Here is an 11,510-nt window from a genome sequence, read left to right as displayed (position 1 = left end):
CAGGGAATGCTTCATGAGGGATATACAGGGAATGCTTCATGAGGGATATACAGGGAATGCTTCATGAGGGATATACAGGGAATGCTTCATGAGGGATATACAGGGAATGCTTCATGAGGGATATACAGGGAATGCTTCATGAGGTAAGGCAATATCTGATCCCTTTGCAGCTTCAGTGGAGTAACAGTGATTTAGGAAGAGATTCCAAGAATCCCAAAAGAGGAAATCTGACACACTAAGATGGTTCTAACCTGGAATTAAACACCATCTTCCCAGTCTTACTGTAGCCCTCAAAAACCTGTGACAATCCCTGTTCCATCCTGGCTGTGTTCTGCTTCCAAGCTCTCTTTCACTGCCTCTGACCATTCACTCCCTGTGACAAGAATATTCCCATTTTTCCACGTTATCTGCTGCCTTATCTTCCCTCTGAATTTAAATCTCCCTCCTATGACCTCACACTTATGCAGAAATCCCTCACCCCACAGCACTCCCTGAAAACCCCATGGAAGTGCTTCCCTTGTCAAGGAATTATCCCTTCCCACCCACACAGTTCCATCTCCTGGTTCCACTCACAGCTACCTCTGGATGCAAACCGTCTCCCTTCCTTCATTTTCCCTGTTTTCCCTGCTAGTCCAGATTTGGGAACACCTTCAGCACTTGGAATATGGCTCTTCCCTGTTTTCTGCTGGATTTCCTGCTCTTATCCTTCCCAAACAGGACACCAACTGCTTTCCCCTCACTTATATCCATGTTCCCAACGTGATCCTGTTTGTGATATTCCATAAATCCCAGCGTGAAGCAGCTTTAAATGTATATGTTGTGCTAAGCTTTGGAAAATCACCAAATTTGGCTGGAAGTTTCACCTTGGGAAAACCAGATTTGCCTGGACAAGGAGCAAAGGAGGTTTCTTCCACACCTTGTGTGTTCTCCTGACCTTGCTCCACTCAGATTCCTGAGGGACACAAAGGATCTTTTCTCCCTGACACAAGTCCCACAAAGGCATCCCTTGGATCTATCCACAAACACGGATCACAGCGCTCCAAGAGGGAGAGGATCCACACCCAGAGCCAACATTCCTGCCAAAATCCATCCTTACTTGGTGCTGCTGTTCCTCCTGTCCGCTGGGATGGTTCCGGTTCCCACCTGAATGGAAGGGCCGCTGGGCAAGGGCTGGCTCTGGAATATCAGCTCTGGAGTGAGATCCACTTCCGTCGGACTCACCATCACCTTGGCTGCGGAAAGCAAAGCAGTTTTCCCCTTGTTGTAGTTTTCCAAGACCTGTCCAAGGCAAGGAGAGGAACAGCAGGGATTTACTGGGAGTTGGATTTGCCTCTTTCTTCCCAAAGTCACCTGGAAGCACGAGGAAAGGTCTGGAGACGAAGGATTAGATGGATCAATCCTGACATATCCCCGGATGTCACCCGGACTCATCCAGTGGGCACCTCCTGGAATGAACCAACCACCCCCCAACCTCCCGTTATTCCGACGTGACGTTTGGAAACAGGACTGGGAACTCTGGGAATTCCATTCCCAGACCTCACCACATCCAGCTCCAGCATCCCGTGCCCGACTGACCTGGAGCATCAGCACTTTTCCTCCTCTTCCCCAAAACAAACAGCCTCGTGCATTTAAACCTCCAGCATTCCAGGGCAAGGAGTGACTATCCCGTGTGGATGTTCGGGATCCCAATTCCCTTACCTTGTTGAGCCCTTCCATGACCACGTAGGGAAGGTGTTCGTGGAGCATGGCCGGGGAGATGATCACCTCGTTGAAGGCCTTGTTGTCCCCCCAGATGGCGAAATAAGTGGGATCCTCCTGCTCGCAGCAGCTGGAAAAGGGATCCAAACAAAGGGGAAAATGGGATGAAAGAACAGGGAAATGTTTTGGTTGGAGAGGGAGAAAAAGCAACAGCGGGAAAAACAGAGGGAGGAGATGTTGAAGCACGTGTTGCTCCAGAATCTGCATTATCCAACAGGGAATGACATCCCAGTGCCTGAAGGGGCTCCCAGAGAGCTGGAGAGGGAATTTGGAGAAGGGCCCGGAGGGACAGGACAAGGGGGAATGGCTTCCCAGTGCCAGAAGGTGGGTTTAGGTGGGACACTGGGAAGAAATCCTTCCCTGTGAGGGAGGTGAGGCCCTGGAACGGATTTCCCAGGGAAGCTGCAGCTGTCCCATCCCTGGAGGTGCTCCAGGCCAGCTTGGAGCAACCTGGAGCAGCAGAAGGTGCCCCTGCCGTGGATTAAATGATCCTTAAGTCCCTTCCATCCCAAACCATTCCAGGACTCCATGTGCTGGTTTACACGGGATGCTGGGAAGAAACTCTTCCCCGTGAGGGTGCTGAGGCCCTGGAATGGATTTCCCTGGGAAGCTGTGGCTGCCCCATCCCGGGAAGTGTCTGAGGCCGGCTCGGAGCACCCTGGAGCAGCAGCAGGGGGCCCCCCCCATGGACCTTTACGCTCCCATTCCAACCTAAACCGTTCTAGACGGCAGGGAAAAAAAAAAACAACACCTTAATTCTCATCTCCAGGTACTTTTCCTGCCGGGAATGGTGGGACTCACCAGCACTGCTCGGCAGGGTGGTTGTGCACAACATGGATGATGCGGCCGGGCGGGTAGAGGGGCGTGCTGGCCGACAGCGCGATGGTCAGGTCGCTGGGGTGAGCCCACAGCCGCTGGCTCGGCACCGAGCTCTCCTCCGGCTCCTCGGGAAGCTCCGACTTGGGAATGCACTTGGTGGCCCCCACGATGATCCGCCACTGAGGGAGAGGAGCAGGAGCGGCGAGGAGGGAAAAGAGCACGGGAAAAGCACGGTCACCTCGCGGGATTCGGGAGGTTCAAGCGGGACAAAGGGCACAAATCCCGGGTTTGGGGCTCTGATTCCAGGAAATAGGAGCCGGGGATAGCCCTGTGCCAGGGAGCGCAATTCCAGAGGTGGGATAGTCCCTGTTCTCTGTCACGTAGGAGGAAATTGCCTATAAAAAGGTGTGGGAAACACCAACAGAGATGCCCAGGGAAAACACGGGGAAGCAGGAGGATAAATGAGGAATAACACGGGGAAGCAGGAGGATAAATGAGGAATAACACGGGGAAGCAGGAGGATAAATGAGGAATAACACGGGGAAGCAGGAGGATAAATATGGAACAACACAAGGCCAGGGAAATGAGGAAGCTGGAGACAGAAATGATCCTGATGTTTCTGCAAAGTTGGTTTTCCTTCCCCAATTTTAAGCCAACATCCTGTCTCTCCTTGTTTTTCCTTAGATAGTCAAGGATCTATAGGATTGATGTCCCTCAACTGATAAATTGGTATTCTCCAGGATAAAGGAAGCAATTTTTAATGGACAAAACCAAGGATGAGATTAAACAATGCAGGTTAAAATGTTGTTTAGGACTTTAGGCACTAAAAACTCCCCAAATCCACCAAAAAACCCTTAAAAACCACTAAAAAACCCCCCCTAAAACCCCACCAAACCCCCAACAAAAAAAAAAAAAAACCACCCATAAAAAACCCTAAAAAAGCACCAACCCCCCCTAAAAACCCACAAAACCTCCCTAAAAAAACTACCAAAACCCCACCAAATCCCCCTAAAAAACTTAGAAACTCACCAAAAAAAACCCTAAAAAACCCCCCCAAAAACTTAAAAAACACAACCCCCCACAAACCACCCAAAAAAAGCCCTAAAAAACCCACAAAACCCCACCAAATCCCCTAAAAAACGCAACAGAAAGCACAAAAGACTCCTAGGAAATCACCAAAAAACCCTTAAAAACCCACCTTAAAACCCACCAAAGACCTTAAAAAAACAAAGTCCTAAAAAGCACCAGAAAAAAACACTAAAAAACTTAAGAACTCACCCCAAAAAAATCCTTAAGAAAACACCAAAACAAAAAAAAAATCTAAAACCCACCAGAAAACAACCCTAAAAAAACAGGAAAAAACCACCAAAAACCCCCTAAAATCCACAAAACCCCCTCAAAAATCATGAAGAATTCTCCAAGAACCTGAAGCTAGACCACAAAAATTAGAATTTAACAACAGAAATAAATACAAGCTCAGGTAATTTCTGTGATGTTTTATCCCCAAAAATCTTCATGTTTTACAGTTTTTTCCTATCTTGGTGTAATGGTGGAGACTGGGAAGGGACAATTCCCACATTTCCCATGTCCAAAACATGACCAGACTCCTTATCTCAGCGTCACCCAGCCATGCCCATAAACAGACAATTCCAGTCTGTTCCCAGCTTTTTCCCGGCTGAAAAAATCCACACTGGGAACACAGACACCAAAACAGGCTTGGACAGAAAATTCCCTGCTCGGTTATTTGGGATCTGTGACGGTGAACTTGGAACACCTGACTGGGAACCAGCCCACGGAGCTCTCCTGGCTTCTCTTCCCGTCATTCCTGGAGTTCCCTAAAGAGTGATCCCAAGGACACCTGGAGGAAACCTGCCCTTCCTGCCACTGCAATTCCCTATACTTGCCCAGAGACACTTCCAGGGGTTTGTCCCTCTTCCCTCTCACCTTTGGTTTGGTGCTTCTTTGGAGAACATCCAGGAGCTGCCGGCGGAACCCCTCCAGCTGGGAGAGCCCAATCCTGGAAGAGAGGAAAGTGGGAGTAAGGAAAACAGGCAGATGGGGTTATGGAAAAGAGGGAGACGTGTTTGGAACACCCAGGCAGGGAATGGGATGGGGAGGACACGTGGGCACAGAAGAACAAGGAATCACATTCAAAGGGATACCACAAGGATACGGGATCAGGGTTGGAATCGGGGATGAGGGAAAACCCAGGCTGGACCAGGGCTGGGATCTGGAATGGGGGAAAACCCGGACTGGATTAGTGCTGGAATTGGGAATGGGGGAAAACCCGGACTGAATCACGGTGAAACTTGGAATGGGGGAAAACCTGGACTGGATAATGCCCGGAATCTGGAATGGGGAAAACCCAGACTGGATCAGGCCCAGAATCCAGAATGGGGGAAAGACTGGGGCTGGAATCTGGAATGGGGGAAAATCTGGACCAGATCACAGTCAGAACTGGGAATGAGGGAAAAATCCAGACTGGATTCAGACCAGGATCTGGAATGAGGGGAAACCTGGACTGAATTAGGCTCCAGATCTGGAACAGGGAGAATCCAGACCGGATCAGGACCAGGATCCAGAATGGGGGGAACTTGGACTGGGGTAGGAATTTGGAAAGGAAAAACCCAGACTGGACTGGGCCTGGGATCTGGAATGGAGGGAAATGCAGACCAGATTGGAATCTGGAATGGAAAAACCCAGAGTGGACTACGGCTGGAATTGGGAGCAGGGGAAAAGCAGTGCAGGTTTCCAAGGTGGGCTGTGGCATCAGCCTGGAGCAGGAATGGGGGAGAGGGGTCTTGAGAACCATGGGGACAGTAAACGGGAGCAGAGAAGGGAACACGGAGGGGAGAGAGCTCAGGGAACAGGGGGCTGACAGCGGAATCCCAGATGCCAGGGAAGGATGACACGGAACAGGTGACTCGGGGAGGTGTCTCGGAGCTGAGTGACACCACTGAGGAAATTCCGGGATGGAGCAGGTCATGTCCAGGGAAATGCCAGGTTGTCTGTCCCGGCCCAAATCCCTGCTCAGCAGAACATATCCCACGGGATGAGGAAGGTGAGAGATGCCAAGGAATGAGCTGGGTCGGAGATATGAGATGGAACAGGAATTTTGGGACAAACATGAGGTGACAGCACATCCAAGATAACACAAGAAACCAGGAAGATGACACTGATGCTCCAGGGACCACAGTGAGTGATTCCAGAGGCAGGATATTCCCACTTTTCTGGCACACAGGAAGGATTTGCCTATAAAGAGGTGTGTGAAGCACCAACAGAGGTGCCCAGGGAAAACACAGGGGAAGCAGGAGGATAAATAAGGAACAACACAAGGAACCAGGTAGATAAATGAGGAACGAGACAAGGACAGGTAAATGAGGAATCTGGAGACAGATGATCCACGTGATTCTGACAGGAAATGAATGATTTGGGGACAGGACAGCAAACATTCATGAAGGATTTGGGACACTCCTCCACTTGCCTGGGCACCAGATCTTTCCCAAGCACCACTGCAGTCACAAACTCCTTGGAATACTCCATGGCATCCTCACTGGAAGAGAAACAGAAGCAGGAAGAAGCAAACAGTGTTTCATTCCCAGGCCGGTGGCAGAGAACCAGGGGCACAAAACCCCGATCCAAGCTACTTCCAGGCTTTTGGGATTTGCACCTTGGGAAGGAAAAGCCTCATATCCACATCCCACGGCTCAAACACTCCCCTGCACGTGGCTCTGGATATACCTGGGAAAGGAAGTGCTTTAACTCAATGTCCCACAGCCATTTTCCAAGAGTTTGGGAATGGCAGGGCAGCCAAGGAAGAAGATATCCCATGCTCCTGAGGCTACCTGACAAAGACACTGTGGAATGAAATACTGGAATATTGTGGAGAACTCAGATGGCAAATTTCCAGAGCAACCTGAGGACTGAGAGGGAAGGAATTAAGATTCCCACTCTGTGGAGCTTCCCGGAGATGATCCTGGGTACAACATGAGTCAGGAGCTCCCAAGGGATCCGGAAGTGGGATTTCTGAACAAAAAGCCACAAAACAAACTCCCATGGACCATCCTCCTCTGTAGCTCTGTGGCTGCAGAAAACCAGGAATGCCAACAACAAGGAATGCCAACATCCAGATCCATCAGCAGGATGGTTTAAAACCCTTGGCTGCTCCTGGAATATGATGCAGGAACTGCCACAGGGAGCTTCGGAGAATACAGAGCCGATTTCAAGGATCCCCACGACAACTAGAAAGACCTTCCTACACTTGCCAGCAATCCCATAGGATGGTTCTGTTTGGGAATAATGTGACCAGAAGGTCTGTTCCCGTTTACAATGGAAGGAATTCCCCATTAGTCTCTCCCTGGATTCCCCCCTTGGGAGGGAAACCAGCACCCAAAAAGCACAATCCCTGTGCCCTTTTTTAGGTATCGCTTTGGAATGGGAGAAATCACATCCCAAAGCGAGGTGAAGTTTCTTTGGAAAAGGAATCCAAACAACTGGATCAGGACTGGGCAAAGAGTATGGAAATTGCATCCAACTTGCATTTTCCATTAAAATGAGAGCCATAGACAACTCAGGAATATCTGGGAGAGCGGCCACCTGCCACCCTACCCTGAATTCCAAACTCCACCACAGAGGGAACACTCGGCAAATCCAGGCTGCCTGTCCCTCCTACTGCTCCTTAGAGGATCCCAACCGGGCCGTGCTCCAGCTCCAGTCCCACCTGTATCCCAAGACCTACCTGAGCAGCCCACCTGGGGGGGAATAGGCAAAGCACTTCAGGGAGGGGTACTGGGGGCGCAGCAGGAAGGACAGGATGGCAGCAGTTCCGGCTCCCAGGGAATGGCCAACCACAATCAGGCCGTAGTGTTTTGTCCCTCTTCCCTGGAAACCAAAACCAACAAGAAATGGTCCTGATGCCGAAAATTAACAGGCATTCATCCCCCAAATCTCTCCCTTTCCCCAGGTTTTGGAGTGGTTCTTATACACAAAAGCTCCAGATTCCAGTTGAACAGCTCCTTGTTCTGATCATGGAATCATCATGGAATCCTGGAATGGTTTGAGTGGGAAGGGACCTTAAAGCTCATCTAGTTCCAATCCCAACACCTTCCACTATCCCAGGCTGCTCCAAGACCTGTCCCACCTGGCCTTGGACACTTCCAGGGATGGGGCAGCCACAGCTTCCCTGAGAAATCCATTCCAGGGCCTCACCATCCCCATAGGGAAGGATTTCTTCCCAGTATCCCATTTGACCCCGTCCTCTATCAGTGGGAAGCCATTCCCCCTTGTCACTCCAGGCTCTGGAGGCTGGAATTCACTCACTTCTGGAATTCTACATCTGATGTGTGTGACCTACTGGCTCTTCCCTGGAAGAAAAAAGATGGGAAGAAACAGGAAATGCACACCGGCTGTTTGGGATTTCTTTGGGATTTGACAGGAGCCTTTGGCCCTTCCTCAAACCTCACAGCTTCCTGATAATATCCAAATCCATGGAGAAAGTGTTTCTCCACCTCCCTGGATAGTTTTCCCTGGAATATCTGTTGCTGGCAACTGTCAGAAACAATATCCTGAGATACAGGAACCTTTGGTGGGAGCTGGGATGGCATTTATGTACCTAAAGCCAGGAAAAATTCCTCCTGATTACTGGGAACAAACCAAATATTCCCTTTCCAGGCAGAGAGGAATGAAGCCAGATGCCAGAGTGTCTCTCCCTCCACCCACCAAACATCCCGAGGCAGCATTCCACAGCTATTCCCAACCCATAAACCAAGGTAAGCTACTTCCCAACGCCTCCCTTGGGATCTCTGATAGCTCCCTGCCGCCAGGAATGTGCTCCCAGAGACAGCATTCCGGAGAGAACCTCCACAGAGATGGGATTTTAGTTCCCCTTGGCTCGGTTTTAGTGTTCCCTGTCCCGCATTCCCACGTGGGACTGCCTGTCTCAGGAAAGAGAGAATAATCAGGAGCTCTGTGGTGCTGGGGGTTCCAAAAGAAAAAAGCCTCGAGGAGCAACCTGATCTTATGGAATTTTCTCTTCCCATGTCAGGGGAGGTGGAACTCAAGGAGTTTTAGGGTCCCTTACAACGCCAAATTCCAGGATTCCATGAGGGAGCTGGCAATCCAGAGGGATGGGAATTAAAGGGAGAGCTGAGAAATTAATACGAGGCATTCAGGACACAGCAATTCCCTTAAAAACCGGGTTTAGAGGAAATTCTCATCCTCTGTCTGGAAGGAAAACTGGAACTCACCAGGTCACGTCCGAAGGCTTGGGAAAGCACCATTTCCTGCTCCAGCTTCTTCTTGATGTACTCGGCAGAGAGCACCATTCCCTGCGGGAAGTGGGAAGACACAGTGGGATCCAAACGGATGTGTGGCAGCCCCCATCCCAACATCCAGCAGCCAAAAGCTGGGGAAGCTCCGGAGCGTCCCTTGGCACAGTCGGGATGGAGGAAAAACTGAGTCCTCTCCACATTCCAGAAGAGGAATTCTGGATCGTGGTGTTCAGGAGTAATGAGTTCTTAAATTCCAAGGGCTTATTCCAAGGGCTTATTCCTGGGATCAGGGTGTATTTAGAGGGAAAAACATCCCAAAAAACAACTTAAATAGGGTTGTGTGTTGGGTACTTCAGATCCCAGGATTTGTGGAAGAACACGAAAATAAACTTGAATATTCATGTTTTAATTGCCAAATTTTCCTCTGCCAGTTAAATCTGTGAATGATTTTTCCATTTAAATTTGGGAATACAAGTGTGAATTATCCCGAGTTTACAGAGAAAACAATACAAACACCAAGAGGAAAAGTGGGAGTGCTCCCTGTACAGGAAGAGTTCCTTCCTGCCTTTTCCAGTCACCAGCATTAAGGCAATTTGGCTGCTAAAGGACATTAATCATAAATTATTAAAGGATTTTATTCCTTACAAGTTCAAAAGTGCAGGAAGATGGGAAAAACCACAGGCTGGGGCTCACCATTCCTCCTCTCTGCTGAGGACTTTTGTCCCTCCGTGTATTAAATTCCAAACAGAGCTGATCCAATTCCAAACATAGGTATCAAACAAGCAACTGGAATTTGGTTTGGAATTCCAGGTGATGCTTTTCCTACAGTTTAACTCAGTGGGAAGCAAGCCTGAATTCCAAAAAAAAACCAAACCCCAACCAGGGTAAACAGAGATAATCAATCTTAATTTGGGAATTACAGATCTCAAATAATTCACACTGCCTGGACTGGGAAAAAAAATCTGGGAAAATCATCTCCTGGGCTGTTTTCCCTTAAATAACAGTGTAAATACAACGGGAACGGTATTGAGGGTTCACTCTCCATCTCAGGGATATCACAGGATTTGTCTGCTCAAAAAACATGGAATTTTCCAAGTCCTCAGTACCACGAATCCCATCAAATCCCACCTGGGTGCTGGAGAGGAGGAGCAGCACTGAGGTGACTCCATGAGCACGGAAATGGGAATGTGGGACACTGGGACCACCAAAAAGGTGGTTGGTGCCTGTCTCCCAATTCCCAGCAGCTCCAAATCTTCCAGAAGAGTCTCCATTTCCAATCCTCAGGAGAAGGGAACAGGCTACTGATCTAAATTCCCAAGGTGAATTTGGGATTCTATTTTTAGGAAGCATGACCCAAATCCCTGGTGGTGCCTGGTGTTAGTCAGCCTCAGGACATATTTTTGGGAATTAGATTTTAATGGAGGCAGTGATTTTAATATTATGGAATGAGACTGTAAAGTTCCATCAAAATGGAGGCTGTTTCCTAAATTTCATGGAATCCCAGGATGCTTTGGGTTGGAATGGACCTTAAACTCATCCAGTTCCATGGGCAGAGACACCTTGCACTAGACTAGGATGCTCCAAGCCTTGTCCAACCTGTCCTTAGGCAATTCCAGGGATGTGCATCCATAGATCCTCCAGGCAACAGATTCAATTTCAAGGGAATTAAACAATTTGGGCTTAATTTTGGAACCTCACACATAAATAACCAAATGGATCCGAGATTTAGGGAAAGGGGATGGGAATGTCCTGTACTGCTTTGCCATCCAAAGGCGAGGAACTGCTCTGGGATAGATGAGATTTGAGGGAAAAGCCTCAGAGGGGAATAACCCAGTCTAGGGGCTGGAATGGGATCTTTAAGGTCCCTTCCCACCCAAACCATTCCAGGATTCCAGTTCCTAAAGCAGAGCATCAAAGCCCAGGGAAGAGGTTTGGCATTCAGGACACACCCTGGAGGAAGGAGGGGCTCCCAAGCAATTCCAGGCTCAATATCCCACCTCGGGCAACAACTCCTCTCCTCCAGCAGCACCCCCAGCAACTGCTCCGTTCCTTCCAGCCCTCAATTCCCCTGCATCCTGGCAAGCTCCCAAATTCCTGAGCAGCTTAAAGACTTGGCATTATTTTGCCAGACGGGGGCAAAGGGTAGCTCTGGAATAAATGGATTCAGTTATCCCAGAGCTGCTCACAGACAGGGAGCATCCATCAAATTACACAGATGCCAGTCCTGCCAGGATCCTTGGAGGACATTCCTGTCTCCAAACACATTCCCAGAGTTTCACTGCAAATCTGCAAATTCTGAGAAGGTCGTTGGAAGGCCAAGTCATTTAGATGACTCCAGGAATTTCATTCCGGGTCTCCAGGATGTCTTTTCCAGTTTGGATGTCACTAATTGGATGGAGTTTTTAATTACACACCCAGTGATTTTAACTGTTCCCAGAGATTTTAACTGTTCCCACTGATTATTCAACACCTCAAAGCCCTCTTGCTGCAGTTCTGGAATGTCCTTTTTAAAGTAATTGCGCCCATTTGGGGGGCTGGTAATTAAAAAAGCAAATAATGAGAAAAATTGAGGGGCTTTCGTTTGGTTTTGGTTCTCAGAGGAAAAACTGTGAGGAAGATGAGAGAAAACCCAGAGGAAAAGTGAGGGAGTGAAAAGGGAGGGGG

The 11,510-nt window shown here is 49.1% G+C and overlaps 1 protein-coding gene across 1 annotated transcript in view; it reads right to left on the bottom strand.

The window, feature by feature from the left end:
• The window catches only part of DAGLA (diacylglycerol lipase alpha), a 54,957-nt gene that overhangs the window by 8,185 nt on the left and 35,262 nt on the right, over positions 1-11,510 (bottom strand). Inside the window, exons 14-20 of the mRNA XM_029965944.1 lie at positions 8,823-8,903; positions 7,316-7,458; positions 6,062-6,130; positions 4,522-4,594; positions 2,560-2,756; positions 1,699-1,828; positions 1,097-1,278 (exon numbers count right to left, since the gene is read on the bottom strand). Coding sequence (XP_029821804.1) covers positions 1,097-1,278; positions 1,699-1,828; positions 2,560-2,756; positions 4,522-4,594; positions 6,062-6,130; positions 7,316-7,458; positions 8,823-8,903 — 875 coding nt within the window. The remainder of the gene's footprint in view (positions 1-1,096; positions 1,279-1,698; positions 1,829-2,559; positions 2,757-4,521; positions 4,595-6,061; positions 6,131-7,315; positions 7,459-8,822; positions 8,904-11,510) is intronic.

This window comes from Manacus vitellinus, unplaced genomic scaffold (assembly GCF_001715985.3).
Source record: "Manacus vitellinus isolate BGI_N305 unplaced genomic scaffold, ASM171598v3 scaffold_127_pilon, whole genome shotgun sequence".
NCBI classification, from domain to species: domain Eukaryota; kingdom Metazoa; phylum Chordata; class Aves; order Passeriformes; family Pipridae; genus Manacus; species Manacus vitellinus.
This window is presented reverse-complemented; position numbering and strand designations above follow the sequence as displayed.